This window comes from Rattus norvegicus, chromosome 9, assembly GCF_021556685.1.
Source record: "Rattus norvegicus strain SHRSP/BbbUtx chromosome 9, alternate assembly SHRSP_T2T, whole genome shotgun sequence".
In the NCBI taxonomy this organism is placed as follows: domain Eukaryota; kingdom Metazoa; phylum Chordata; class Mammalia; order Rodentia; family Muridae; genus Rattus; species Rattus norvegicus.
The window spans coordinates 29,292,367-29,306,658 of record NC_141542.1 but is presented as its reverse complement, the minus strand read 5'-3'; the positions used below and the strand labels follow the sequence as shown (position 1 = coordinate 29,306,658).

Here is a 14,292-nt window from a genome sequence, read left to right as displayed (position 1 = left end):
CCTCAAGCTTGACGACGAGCTTCCTTACCCACGAGCCACCTCACCAGCCCTGTTTCTGCTTCTTGTTAAGGAAAGGAAGGTTCATACACACCACACCTACGTCTCGCATACGCCATGCAATGATTCAATACTGCCTCGAATCAGCGCCAACTCTCGCATGTTCTAAAAATACAGGAAAGACTATGATATGGCAGGGCTCACCTTAACCCTTGTGCTTCGGAGGCAAACTCAGGAGGAGTACCAATTAAAGGCCAGGCTGAGCGACACAGGGAGAACCTGCCTCAAAAACAAACGAGCAAAATGGGGTGGATGGGAGACAGTAATGTGCTCACCGCGCAAGCATGAGGACTTGGGTTCAATCCCCAGCACCCACAGAAAAAGCCAAGTATGGTAGGGGATGCTTAAAGTCTCAGTGCTGACAGGTGGTTAAGAGATTCCTGGGGCTCACTGGCCAGCCTAATGAACAGGCCTTAGGTCCCAGTGAGAGAGACTGTTTCTAGGGACATGGTAGGGGTCTGGAAGACAGCTCAGGGAGCAAAAGCTAGCCAAGAGGCAGGACTGACTTTGATCTCCAGGAACAATGTAAAAAGCCCAGTATGGAGGCAAACATCTATAAACCTAGCATTCCAACAGACAGGTGGGAGGCAGAGGGTAGAGGACAGGGGGCAGAGGGCAGAGGGCAGAGGCAGGAGAATTACCTGGAAGTTCAGCTCCTGGGCCAGCTAGCCTGCAGTAGTCGGCAACAGAAAGTAAGGGATATCACCTCAATGAGGTGGGGTCGGAACTGACTCCTGAAAGTTGTTGTCCTCTGACCTCTGCATGAGTGCTCCCCCCCCCCCCAAGGGAGGGAGAGAGGAAAGGGCTGGAGAGGTGGCTCTTGTAGAAGACCTGAGTTCAGTTCCCAACACCTATGTCAACTCCCTGTGATCACAGCTCCTTCAGGGAGCTCTCTTACAGCCTCCCTGTGCCCTCACATGGTCATACACACATACGCATGATTAAAACATGTGATGGTTTGAAGAAGCTTGGTCCATGATAAGTGGCACTCTTAGGAGGTGTGGCCTTATTGGAGGTATAGCGTTGATAGAGGAAGTGTGTCACTGAAGGGGTGGGGCTTTGAGGTTCCTATGTGTAGGGTCTGCCCAGTGGGAAAGAGACCACCCCTCCCCTTCACCCCGCTCCTGGGAGCCTGTGGAAGACAGTCTCCTCGTGGCTGCCTTCGGATCAAGATGTGTAGAACTCTTGGAACTTCTAGCACCATGTCTGCCTGCACGCTGCCGTGCTTCCCGTCATGAGGATAACGGACAAAACCTCTGAAACCGTGAGCCAGCCCCAGTTCAATGTTCCCCGTTATAAGAGTGTCCTGTGATCATGGTGTCTCTTTGCAGCAAGGAAACCCTAAGACAAAACATAAATTCTTAGGGGAGAAATAAATAAGAACAAGGTGGATGGCTCCTGTGGGTTCCAGGCCGGCCTGGCCTACATTGTGAGTTCTGGGACAGCCAAGGCTACTCAGAGAAATCCTGTCTGAACCACCCCCTCAAAAAAACCCCTTTCACCCTAGGTTCCTTCTGCTTCACAGCTGCTCCTCAGACACAAATGAAGTCTTTGTCACTTGAGTTAAGCTTAAGGCAATGAGCAGGAAGAACAGCACACAATGCTCACACAGTCACCGGAGTAACGCTCACACTCGGAATGCAGTCAGGAGGACTGGGAGTGCAAGGCTAACCTCAGCTATACGGTGACTCTGGAGCCGACTGGGCCACACGAGACCCTGTCACAAACACACAAACATGCGTGCGAAAGATGTCAGTCACTAAATGATGCTCCTCCCCCACAAACCACCACGGAGATGCTTGTACCTCTGTCTAGGCAAGTCAAGAGTCACCGGTCACCATAGACGCTGGGGCCTCCTAGAAAAGAGAAACCTCGGGCCGGCTACACACACCCTTTACCTACACGTGGGTGTCGCTGTCCCCCGAAAACCGGCAACTTTTAAAAGTACGCATCGGCAAGCTTTAGTTAAGTTGCAAACTAAAGGAGGAGGCAGTCTCTCGGCACGAGCGGGTCCCCCTTGACAGGACACTCAATAGTGCTACCTCAGCATATCCGTGACTGACACACGGGCTCTCTCTTATCCTCTCAGTCAGACCTTCTGCACATTACTACACACAAGGCCGACACAGCTGCTTTCAAGCCCTCCCTCACTCACCTCGCTCCCTTCTCTCTTCCAGTGTTATGACTTGAACTAAGTACCAAAAAAAAAAAAAAAAAAAAAAAAGATCTAGTCTACTGCTAAGCTTTAGACACAGACTTTTTTCATATGACAACCTATAAAGAGAAACCGAGGGCTGGCAAGATAGCTCAGCGGGTAAAGATGACAACCTGAGTTGGATCCCCCCAAGACGCACGTGGTAGACAGATCCAATTCCCACTGGTCCCTATGACTCTTAAAAACTGTCGCTGCTTCAGATCATTCGCTTTGGGGGCTTATGCATAGTAAGTATCACTACAGGGGCTGGTGAGGTGGCTCAGGGGAGAGAGGCACTTGGTGCTAAGCCTGGCCACCTAGGTTCGAACTCACGAGATGAAAAGAGAGAACCAACTCTCTCAAGAGCCCCTCTGACCTCCACACACATGCTCTTACACAAACAAGTACAGAATAAATATCACTGCAATCCCGCCTCTAGACTGAGTGTTTACTCCCTGAACGAGTAACTGTCCAGAGTCTACTCTGACAGGCACTGCTTTTGTACTGGATCACGGTATAGCATTTTGACTCTGTGCTGACAGTTCCCTAAAGGCCTTGTGTTGAAGGATTGATGTCATCCATTGGCTTTAAGAGACAGAGTCTAGAGGGAGGAAATAACTCACTGGTGACAAGCTTTCAGAGGGGATTCAGGATACACCTCTTCCTCTCCTACCTCCAAGGGACAATACGGTGAACAGGCCTCCAACTGAAGCTTCTGCCATGGGCCCGAAGCATACAGGGCCAACTGACACAGACTGAAACCTCGGAGGCCATGAGTCAAATACACATTCCCTTCTTGCAGGCTACTTATCTAACCTGTTTATCCCGTCGTGACAATGAAAAGCTAAGTAACGCAGGCATGAAGATACCAGATATAGGCCAGGAATGGAGGTACACGGATCTCTTCGTGTCTGAGGCCCAGCCGGGTCTACATTGTGACACCGTGTCTCAAATAACAAAGAAGACACAGTCACGGTCCTTACAGAGCTTAGAGTCACACAGGGACTCAGCAATTGTCGCATGTTCTAACCTAATCTCGAGGCATGTGCTTATTGATATCAGTTAGGAGAGGTGGGGTTAGATTAACATTCCCCAACATAGAAGATTATAAACAGTAAAGTTTACACAAAAGAATCATAATGCCTGGGTCTGGTGACGCCTGGGTCTGGTGATGCATGCCTACAACCCCAGCAATAAGGAGATCCCGAGTTCAAAGCTTGCCTGGCCTCAGAGTGAGTCTGAGGCTGGGATATGACAGAGAGCTTGCCTAGCATGTTCAAGGCCTGATGTTTAGTCCTAAGTAATGCAAGGACAGGACAGGACAGGACAGGGGGGTGGGGGGCAGAGAGAGCTGAGTGGTTAAGAGCTCTTCCAGAGGACCTAGGTTCGATTCCCAGCACCTACATAATGCAGCTTATAAATGCCTGTAACTCTAGTTCCAAGGGATCTGATGACCTTTTCTGGCCTCCACGGCCTGCCTTCCTGCCCACGCACGCACACACATACACACATTCTTCTAATTAAAAATAAATCATTACGGGGGCTGGAGAGATGGCTCAGTGGTTAAGAGCACCGACTGCTCTCCCAGAGGTCCTGAGTTCAAATCCCAGCAACCACATGGTGGCTCACAACCATCTGTAATGAGATCTGATGCCCTCTTCTGGTGTGTCTGAAGACAGCTACAGTGTACTCATATACAATAAATAAAATCTTTAAAAAAAAAATCATTACAAAGGTTCTGAAAGACTTACATGTCCTAACATGAAAAGAAGCCGAAACTATATGTAAATGGTAATGCGATCCAGCTACCAGGGAGGCTGAGGCAGGAGCGTGACAAGTTCAAGGACTGCCTGATGTAATGGGGTGTGTTTACGTCAGCCCGACCAACTTAGTGACCCTGTCTCAAAACCAAAAAGGGCCAGCAACGTAGCTCAGTCATGGAGCACTTGCCTGGCATGGGAGCGTCCGAAAATGAGTCCCCAGCACCGCTCCCATGCAGAGAATAGACAACTCACAGTTATCACTCCATCTCAAGACCCCATGAACTAGACCCCGCTCCTCATCAGCTCAGTACATTCTCTCTGGGCCTGGACCCCTTCTATCGTTAGCCAGAAGTGAGAACAGGCTCAGGTCCCCCTTGTCACACTTCTAAGGGAAGGTCACAGAGTGCTGGGCGGGCACACCAGCCTGCTCGTTATTCCAGAGCTCAAACTGGTGCCGGCAATTCCCAGGACAAGCTGCCTAACCAGACCAGCCCCTCTGCGATTTCTGGGTTCAACTGAGAGACCCTGTGTCAAAGAATAAGGTGGAGAGTCATCCAGGAAGACTCCTGATGCCCGCTTCCAAATCTAAGTACATACGCAGCCACGCCAATTCGAACACGCGTCCACGCAAGCCTGCACACCGCACACGTTATATGGGGGGAAAGAGAGGCAGACAGTGGCCTCACCGCTCACACACACCAGTGATGGAGAACACAGCCCAGAGAGGAGGGGCGTGACTGACAGGTCATGTAGGAAGCAAGTGTTTGGTCACATGGAGAGGATAACGCATGCTGTACTAGGGAGAGGGATAACACAGACCTGCTGGCTCTCTCAAAGCCTGTGCCTCCTGGCTCACAGCCTCGAGCATCACGGTTCCCCAGGTTCCACAGCCTCGGCTCCCCAGGTGGAAGTTTCCCGTTATCACTAAGTCCTGTCTCGTCCCTTCTAGCTCTCTCTGACACTTCCCCATCCCTCCTCTCCCTTGCTCCCAACTCTAGTTGTTGGTGACTCCAACCACTCCCTCCGGCTCCTGCAAGCTGCTGAACTGACAACCATTTGACAGCCTTGGCTCGACTCTGAATCATGCTGCCTGGGGCTTCCAGGCTGACCCTGGGTTAGAATGGGAGGGGGCGGGAGGGTTAGCACGACACTGTTATTATCCAGCTTGTATCCCCTAGGAGATGTGAAGGTGCCTTCAAGATGAAGTGTAAAGTTTCTGCCATGATTTATAAGGACCCATGGTGGTGGGACTCAGCTCACCTCCCAATCCCGTCTCTGATCTCTGTTTTGGGGCAGGGGATTCAGAATCCCAGGAAGGCTGGGTGTGGTGGTACACACGAAATACCGGGATAAGGAATTCGCAGCCAGCCTGGGCTGTACAGCAAGTTTGAAGCCAGCTTGGGCTATACGAGGTCTTGTCTCAAAAAACCATTGAACATCAGGTGTGATTTCTCCGGAGATCATCAGAGGGAACCAGAACAGAGAGGAAGAGAGACAGGGACGTGCTATGCTGGCATCACAATGTCATTACGTCCCCACGTGACACAGCAGGGCTGATACTGCTGATCTGGTCAGACTAGTCTTTCCCACAGATCTGGGTTGCCTGCACCTGCTTTGTTGCTAGGCGTACTGGAGCCACGAAACCAGACCTCGTTACCTCTCTCTCCTGTCCACTGCTGAACTCCGGGCACCCAGCACCTGAATGAAACATTTGCCAAAAGAAACGGAGTAGAAGAGTAAATGTCCCTGTCACCTAGTTAGCCTGCCTCACACCATGCTGATTACATTTCTCTCTCAGCCCACACGCTCTGCAGGAGCCCTGCTTTACGAGCCCCCGCCACACTTGCATGTCTAGCAGGGTGGCCAGCCTAAGGTAGCCCGACTTTAAAAAGTGCAGCAGGACACATGGAAAAACAGGACACATGGAAGTACGTGAATGTCCTGTGCTGGGCAAAGTGGGGATTCAGGGTGGCTACAGAGGCGATGGTGGCAGACGGGGCTGGGAGGCACAACGCTGCTAACAGCTTTGTGACCTTGTGGCCACCCGAGGAGGCAGAGGCGGAACTCTTTGAACAATAAGTCAGCAGACTTATTTTTACACAGAGTGACTCTATCAGCTTTAACTAGCACAGGGGGCTACGGGCATTCAGGGAAGCAGAATAGAGAGGAAGAGAGAGGCAGAGATGTGTTCTAGATGATCCTGACGTCGGTGTGGAAGACTGTGGCTGGAGCACAATTAGATGTGGCGTCGGGGTCAGACGATGCGGCAGCTTGGATGCGGGAGCCAGACTGCCTTGATTCAAATCTCAGTGTGTGAACAGGGCTTCGGGAAATGGGAAAGTCAGACAGATAAGAAGGGAGAACAGAACAGAGAGTGAAACTCTGCCTGGCGGATGAAGAAAGGGAGAGGAAGTCTGTGAAGAAGACAAGAGGTAGTGATCAGGGGGAGCAAAGAACCGAACCGAGAGAAGCACAGCGGTAGAATACTTTCCGTTACAAGCAGCTACGGGGTGGGAGTGGGGGGCAGCGAGGAGGTAAAGGCGCTTGCCATACACGACTGGTAACATGAGTTCAAACCCTGAAGACCACAAAAAGCCAGATATGGTGGCTCACATCTGTAATTCTGGCACTCCTAAGGTGATGTATAAGGTGGGGACAGGAACTGGAAGCTCTGGGCTTCTTGTCTGGAACACCGGCCCCAAAACAAGATGACACTGGTGAACCAGAACCCATATGGGGGAGTCAAGAACTGATTTCTGATTTCTACAAGATGTCCTCTGACCTCCACATGTACACACACACACACACACACACACACACACACACACACACAAGCACAAAATGTAAAACCAAAGTGGGGGTTAGAGAGATGGCTCAGCGATTAAGAGTATTTGCTGATCTTCCAGAATTCACTTTCTGCACTTCAAGAATATCCACACACACTCACGGCACACACAAACACACATTCGGACGCATGCATCAGACATAAATTTTAAAAACTAAAGCTAAGAGGTGGTGGTCCACCTTTAGTCCCAACACTCAGGAGACAGAGACAGGAGGATCCCTGAGTTCAAGGTCAACCTGGTCTACAAAGCAATTTCCAGGACAGCCAGGGCTAAACAGAGAAAACCTGTCTACAAAACCAAAATAAATAAATAAATAGATTAATTAATTAATTAATTAAAAAAAAAAAACCACCACAGTGCTAGAAAGATGTCTCAGTGGTTAAGAGCACACACTGCTCTCACAGAGAACCCAGTCATATTTTTTTCTTTCCCTGAGACAGGGTTTCTCTGTGTAGCCCTGGCTTCCTGGAACTCACTATGTCGATCAGGCTGGCCTTGAATTCAGGGATCCTCCTGACTGTGCCTCCTGAGTGCTGGGACTACACACCTATACCACCGCCTCCTGGTGAGGACCTGGGTTTTTTTTCTCAGCATCCACACAGAAGCTCAAGGCTATCTGTAACTCCAGTTCTAAAGGATCTAACTCCCTCTTCTGGCTAGTGCAGGAACGGCACGTATGTAGTGCACATACGTAAATGCAGGCAAAATCATTTTAAAAAGTAATTTAAGGAATTAAAACCAAACCTGATTGCAGCCAGGAAGCATCCTTTCTCCCATCCAAAGGGAACCTGTGCCTGGCCTCACCCCCTCCAGCCTTCGAGGATGGCCTAGGTCTTATCTCCCTTCTAGGTTTTTTCCTCTCCGCTGAATCTTTCCCTCTGGCCTACAGACATACATAATCAAAACAGAACAAAGCACCTCACTGGCTTCTATTCCTTCTCTTTCTCCTCCCCAGTCAAGGAGTTGCCAGCTGACACTTGTCCTAAATCTGTGTGATTATTTCCTAAGCTTTTGGCTTCCAGGTATATATCTGTTGTTTTTTATTTATGTGTACGTACACACACACACACACACACACACACACACACACACACACCACACACACACACCACACACACTCGAGTGCAGGCCAGAAATGAGCATCGGACCCCCTGGAACCAGAGTCACAGGTGGTTACGGGCCACCTGACAAGAGTGCTGGAAAATGAACTCTGAGCCTCTGGAAGAGCGGCAGGCTCTCTACTGAGCCACCTCTCCAGCCCCACTGAGTGTGCATCTCTGTAACTTTAGCAGCCCCAGGGTCTCCCTGGCATAGCTCCTTTTGCTTTTGATGTGTGTCTTGTGTGAGGGTCAGAGGGCTTCTTCCCTTCCTCTGTTCCGTTGGTTTCTGAGATCCAAGGCGGGTCCATCCCATCGGGCTTGCTTGGTCAGTGCTCTCCACACGGAGCCATCTCACCACCCTAGCACAGTTAGTTCTGACTGGCAGATAGGAACCTGAGCGGCCTCTGCCTGAGGCACAATTGTGTTGAGGGGGAGGTGACAGCCAGGAGTGGAGGCCGAGGGGAGCAGCTGCCGCACATGCTCCAGATAAGGATGGAGCCCTTTAAAGAACGGGACAAGTCTTCACAGCTGTCTTTCGTTGTCTCTGTGCCAGGAACGTTGGCATTCGTGGTGGGAAGACCGGCCTACTCTCCGATAAGAGAGGACCAGGTCTCCTCAGCCACAGCCCAGGGGCGTTCCTAGCTTGCTTGCCGAGGGGCGAACAGGTGAATGTCTCCCCCTTTGGCCATCAACCACTAGAAAGCAGGGCTTGGATCTGCCTTGCTTCGGCTGGCGTCTGCCATCTGCCCAACAACTCTGATAAATCCCACTGAACAGCAAGGGGCCTCCGTCCAGAGCTGTCCAGGAACAGACCAAGGCTTCCTTCGTTTAAATGCTTTTGCCATTTACTGATTTCCTAGGGCATATGATTACAAACACAAGCTTTTTCTTCTTTAAAAGACAGGATCTTGCTGTGTACCCTAAGCTGGCCTGGAATTCTTGACCCTCCCCCTTCAGATTCCTGAGTGCTGGGATTACAAGCTGTTGTGGTTTGCCCTGAAGTTATCTGTATTTTGATGCTAATTCCACTGCCCCAAGGACAGCTACCTAGTCAGTACTCAGAAGTCGGATGACTTCACCAGAACCACCTCCCCATAGAATTTGTAAAAAAAACAGGTGAGGGGCAGGTACAGGAGAGAAGGAAGCCTGTCATTGGAGGAGAAAGAAGGATGGGCGGAAGAGAAGTTTGAAGGAGGAGGAGGAGACTAGGAAAGAGAGGAAGAGACAGGACACTGAAGAGAGAGAGCGTGAGAAGCCATGGCAGGTGATGTTAAGATTCTGCTCTGTGTATTTACAGGTTGTTATTAATGTTCTCAAGGGATGGATGGTACCGGGCTTTGTATGTTTAAGTGGGCAATTATATCTTGTCAATTGCATCTAAGATTATTGTGTTGTGTGTTCTTTTATGTGAGGGTTTGAGTGTAGGAAAGTGTGCGGCTGGGATGTGTGTCCGCCAAGATATCTAGCAGATATCATGGGGCACCGAGGTGTAGACCCAGCGGGGAAAAGACCAACAATACTTTTTATTTTTATATTTTTACAACAACAACAAGCACGAACCACCAAAGCCTGGTTTAAGACTCACTTTTAAGGGGGTTGGGGATTTAGCTCAGGGGTAGAGCGCTTAAGGCCCTGGGTTCGGTCCCCAGCTCCGAAAAAAAGAAAAGGAAAAAAAAAAAGAACACTGGCTGCTCTTCCAGAGGACCCAGGTTCAATTCCCAGCACCCACATGGCAGCTCCTAACTGTCTGTAACCCCAGTCGTAGGGAATAAGACACCCTCACATAGACGCACATGTTGCAAATCACCAATGCACATAAAAATTATAAAAACGCAAGGTCCTGGGTTCAGTCCTCAGCTCAAAAAAAAAAAAAAAATTCAAGCTCAACACAGAGAACCATAAAATATACAAACCATTGTTAAAGGTTGGACAGACCGGAGTGCCGAATTGGTCAAGTGTTTACCTAAAGCCCGAGCCCACATAAACATACAAAAAGAGAAACTCCTGGAAGGTATCCTCTGACCTCCACATCCACGGCGTGGTGTGTCTATATCCCCCTCCCCCAGTAAATAAAATAAAATAAAACATTAAAATTCATAGCTCTGCTATGTCCTTTCACTTCGAAAGTTGTCTGCAAGATCCAGCACCCCCCACCCCACCCCTGCTGCAGAATTAATGCTTCTTGCCTTCTGCAACCCTCTGCTTCCTTCTGCATGCCTCCCCGCTCTCTCCTTCCACCAGGGTGGGTACTTACCTTTGAGGAGCCAGGATCATCTTGTCAAGGACGCATTCGCAACTCACTGCCCTCCCCCAAATGTTAGGAAGAGGGTGTAATGTGTCTGGCAAATGGCCAGCATTTAGCAACCTTCCTGTGGTTTCTAACTCAGAAACCAGACACATAGCTTGACACCTGCCTTGGCCGCCTACTCCAGCCTGGGGACGACAATCACCCCAGTGCACCAAGGCTGCCTCAAAGCCACCTCTCTCAGGCCTCACACTTGGTTTTTTTTTTTTTTTTTTAAGGTCCCCAACACACAGTCGATTGCAGGACCCTCCATCTATGTCCTCCAATGCTTAAACGTTAGGTTAAACAACAGATAATTTTTAGCACCTTCAAGTCAAGCAGACACTGCAAAAAGCTCTCCCTAGGCAGAAATGCAATCTTGAAAGGGTTGGTAACACCAACTTCTACCTTGCATACAGTTTATACTTAAAACCACTGATAGATTCGTCACAGCTGACAGTCAAGCTCAAGAAACCTTTTACCAACTAACTTTCTTTGGGGGGGGGAAAGGGGGAGTTGAAGCATTTCTTTGTGTAGCCCTGAGTGTCCTGGTTCTCGATCTGCAGACCAGGTTATCCTTGAACTCACAGAGATCCTCCTGTCCTGGGATTAAAGGCATGCACCTCCATACCCTGCAGCTTTCTTAATTAGAATGGGATAGGCTCTGATACAGGAAGACTAAAGCGAAGCCAATCAGGGGTGTTGCTATTTCCCATAGCAAATCAGTCTCCTTTTAATCTTCATAGGTCAAATCTATCTTTCATCTGGAGAGATGGCTCGATGGCTAAGTGCACTTGTGCTCTTTTATGAGACCTAGATTCCTCTCCCAGCACCCACACAGTAGTTCACAACCACCTGTTAACTCCAATTCCAGGGATCTGACACCCTCTTCTGGTCTCCACAAACACTGCACACTCTCGTGGGCACACATACACCAACGCACGCAAAACACCTCTATATACATAAAATACGAATAAATAAATCTAAAAGAACCTATCCTTCATGAAAGAAAGCAGCTATTACATTCCTTTAGGTAACCTGAACCGTCATCAGCCATATTTCAGTAGTCCAAAATTCATATTTTGTGAAATAAAAGTGCTTTTTAAAAGGAGAAAACGAGAGCCTCATCTATCTTGCCCAAGAAACAAAACTAACAAAAATATGGTGCCTGAATAAGTGACCACCGCCCCTCCCCCTACCGGCGCTGTTACATCAGGTATACACACAGGAACACAAGAACATGTGATTTCCCCCTCCGACCCTCCACCTAGGAAAGAATTTGCCACCCAGTGACACCTGTCTTGATTTAGTAGTGCAATGCTCTCTCTTCAATCAAGTATTTGTGCTTGAGGTTTATATAATATATATTATATATTATATATATATTTTTTTAAATGGTTCAGAAAGGAGACAGATGGGATGTGAGGATTGAAACTCAAGTCTTAATTCCACCTTAATTGAATGGCTTTCATTTCCTCCCATCTTTATCTGCAGGAAAACGCAGGCATATGGGTAAAATTTCAAATGAATATTTTGGGCAGTTTTTTTTTTTTTTTAAATCCCAATTAAAAGAACAAAAATGGAGGTTGACAACCAGGGTGGAGATGGGGCTGAAACCGAGGGCCGCCGGAGTCTAGAAGGCACGGTGGCTGAAGGCAGCATGCGAGGATGCCACCCGACTCCTCCGCGGCCGCCGCCTTGGGCTTCTGCCAGAGACTGCACGGTCTTGGCTGCCCACTCGCACCTCGGGTTGGTCCGGACTTTAGGCTAGGCTCGTTCACTTCCGGTGACAAATCCCTCCCACCACCTCTAGAAATAATGTACCGTTTCCCCATCGCCTTCCTAAAGACAGTCGGCCCTATAGGGAGAGGCGAGGCGCTCGGGCTGGGGGTCTTAGCCCCGCGCGGCCAGAGGTTGCCAGCTGCGCAGGGAGTGGCTGCCACCGCGTCAGGGAGCAAGACGGTGGGGGTGGCATGTCATCCTCCCCCGCTCCCCCCTCCGACTGCAGCAATTGGCCATTAAAGAAATAATCTGTTTTTAGACTCCCCCAGGAACCCCAGAGCCCGCTCCAGCGAGGAACCAAGTCTCTCCCTTAGCGGTGCCTCGCGCCTTCTTCCCGCCCCAGTAACTGCCCACGGGGACCCAGACGCCCCCAGGCCGCGCCGAGCTGCAGTGGATGGGGGAGGGCAGGAAGGATGAGGGTTACCGGGGCGGCAGGGACCAGTGGAGCAAAAAGGTGATGGAAGGGAAAAGGGAAAGAAAAAAAAAAAAGAGAGAAAGAAAAAAAAAACCCAGAGGCATGCAAGCGGCTCCCTGGCCAGCTGTTCCAGCTGCAGCTTCCTCCGGCGCGGCCCGGGAGGTGCAATAACCCCCCCTCCATCTTTCTCGCACTACCTGTCCCCCACAACACCACAAGCACAGATTCCTCCCCACCACCCTGCAGCAGATCTCCGGCCTGTAAGGGGGTAGCAGGGAGGAGCTGGGGGGAGGGGGAGGCCTGCGAGTTTCTAACCTTGTTCTTATAAACAAACCCACATGTGCAGCTGCCGCTGCTGCAACTCACCCCACAATCCCGGATATAAGTCCTGCCCCTTTAAGAAGGAAAAAAAAAAAAAAAGCTTCACCCGCCTGCCTCCCACCCCACCCATCCACCAGGACCTTTGTCTCCCCACCCCCTCCTGTCAGTCAGCCCCGCCCTCCTCCCCGCCCCTCTAACGCGAAGAAACCAATAGGCGAAGAGAATATGGCGGGATCTGACGTCACCACAGCCGGCCAATCACAGCGCGCGTTGGTGGGAGGCCTTGCGGAGAGCGCTCGGAGGAAAGGCGGTGGGGGAGGAAGGTTGGAGTCAAGATGGAGGGAGTGGACTGCTCGGTGGCTCTGGCGGACGCTGCCGCCGGGTCCCCGCGGGACCTGAGCCTGGTACCCGAGCGACTTCAGAGGCGCGAGCAGGAGCGACAGATGGAGGTGGAGAGGCGCAAGCAGAAGCGGCAGGACCAGGAGGTGGAGGAGGAGAAGAGCGGCTTCTTCGCCGCCGCCTTCGCCCGGGAGCGCGCGGCAGCGGAGGAGCTGCTGCAGGGCGAGGCGTCGGCCGAGCGGCTGGAAGAGGCGGCCAACCGGCTCCAGGCGCTGCGGAAACTCTTGAACGACTCGGTTCTGTTCCTCGCTGCCTACGACCTGCGGCAGGGCCAGGCGGCGCTGGCGCAGCTGCAGTCGGTCCTAACGGAACGGCGCCAGGAGCTGCAGCCCAAGAAGCGCTTCGCCTTCAAGGCTCGAAAGAAGGATGCTGCCGGGACTGCCCAGGTAGATGCCGCACCCGTCACCTCGGCGGCCCCTTCTCCTCCCTTGACCGAGGAGGAGGGAGCTCCCGGGGCCAGCTGGGCCTGTGGCTTCTCCAACCTGGAATCCCAAGATCTGGAGAAGAGAGCGGAGGAGCTGCACCAGCGTGACATTCTTTTGAGCGACCTGACCAACTGCACTGTCAGACTGCGTGGCAATCCCAACACCTTGCGGTTGGCAAAGGCCCGAGGCTGCAAGGTGCTCTGCGGCCCAGTGACCACCTCTGTGTTCCTGGAGGACTGTCGAGATTGCATCCTGGCTGTGGCTTGCCAGCAGCTCCGCGTACACACTACCAAAGACACCCGCATCTTCTTGCAGGTGACCAGCAGGGCCATCGTGGAGGACTGCAGCGGCATCCAGTTTGCTCCTTACACCTGGAGCTACCCTGGGATCGACAAGGACTTCCAGGACTCCGGTTTAGATAGGAGCAAAAATAACTGGAACCAGGTTGACGATTTCAATTGGCTAGCCCAAAATGTGCCCTCCCCAAATTGGAGTATTCTTCCTGAGGAGGATCGAGACATCCAGTGGGACTGAGCACTGGCCACGCTCAGTGACATCCCAATCGGTTTACCTGATATTGTTCTGTTTATGTTTGGAGTAGTAGGGGCTTGAAATTGTTGAAACTCCCCTCCTTGTGAGTCCTATTAAATTTCATAACAGAGTAATGGGTTTTTGCTACTTTGATGACGTTTTCCTGCCTCCCTTT

General features: G+C 51.0%; 2 protein-coding genes across 5 annotated transcripts in view; one reads left to right on the top strand and one right to left on the bottom strand.

Annotated features, from left to right (window-relative positions):
- Bicral (BICRA like chromatin remodeling complex associated protein) overlaps positions 1-12,851 on the bottom strand; it is an 84,898-nt gene extending 72,047 nt beyond the window's left edge. For 2 of the 4 annotated variants that reach the window (XM_087565090.1, XM_087565092.1), the window contains exon 1: positions 12,757-12,831. The gene's annotated coding sequence lies outside the window, so the exon portion shown is untranslated. 4 annotated transcript variants of the gene reach the window in all.
- A 224-nt stretch (positions 12,852-13,075) lies between these two features.
- Tbcc (tubulin folding cofactor C) lies at positions 13,076-14,264 on the top strand. Its single transcript, NM_001108200.3, has one exon. The coding sequence runs from the start codon at positions 13,098-13,100 to the stop codon at positions 14,118-14,120; it is 1,023 nt and encodes a 340-aa protein (NP_001101670.1). The 5' UTR covers positions 13,076-13,097; the 3' UTR covers positions 14,121-14,264.
- Positions 14,265-14,292: the final 28 nt, after the last annotated feature.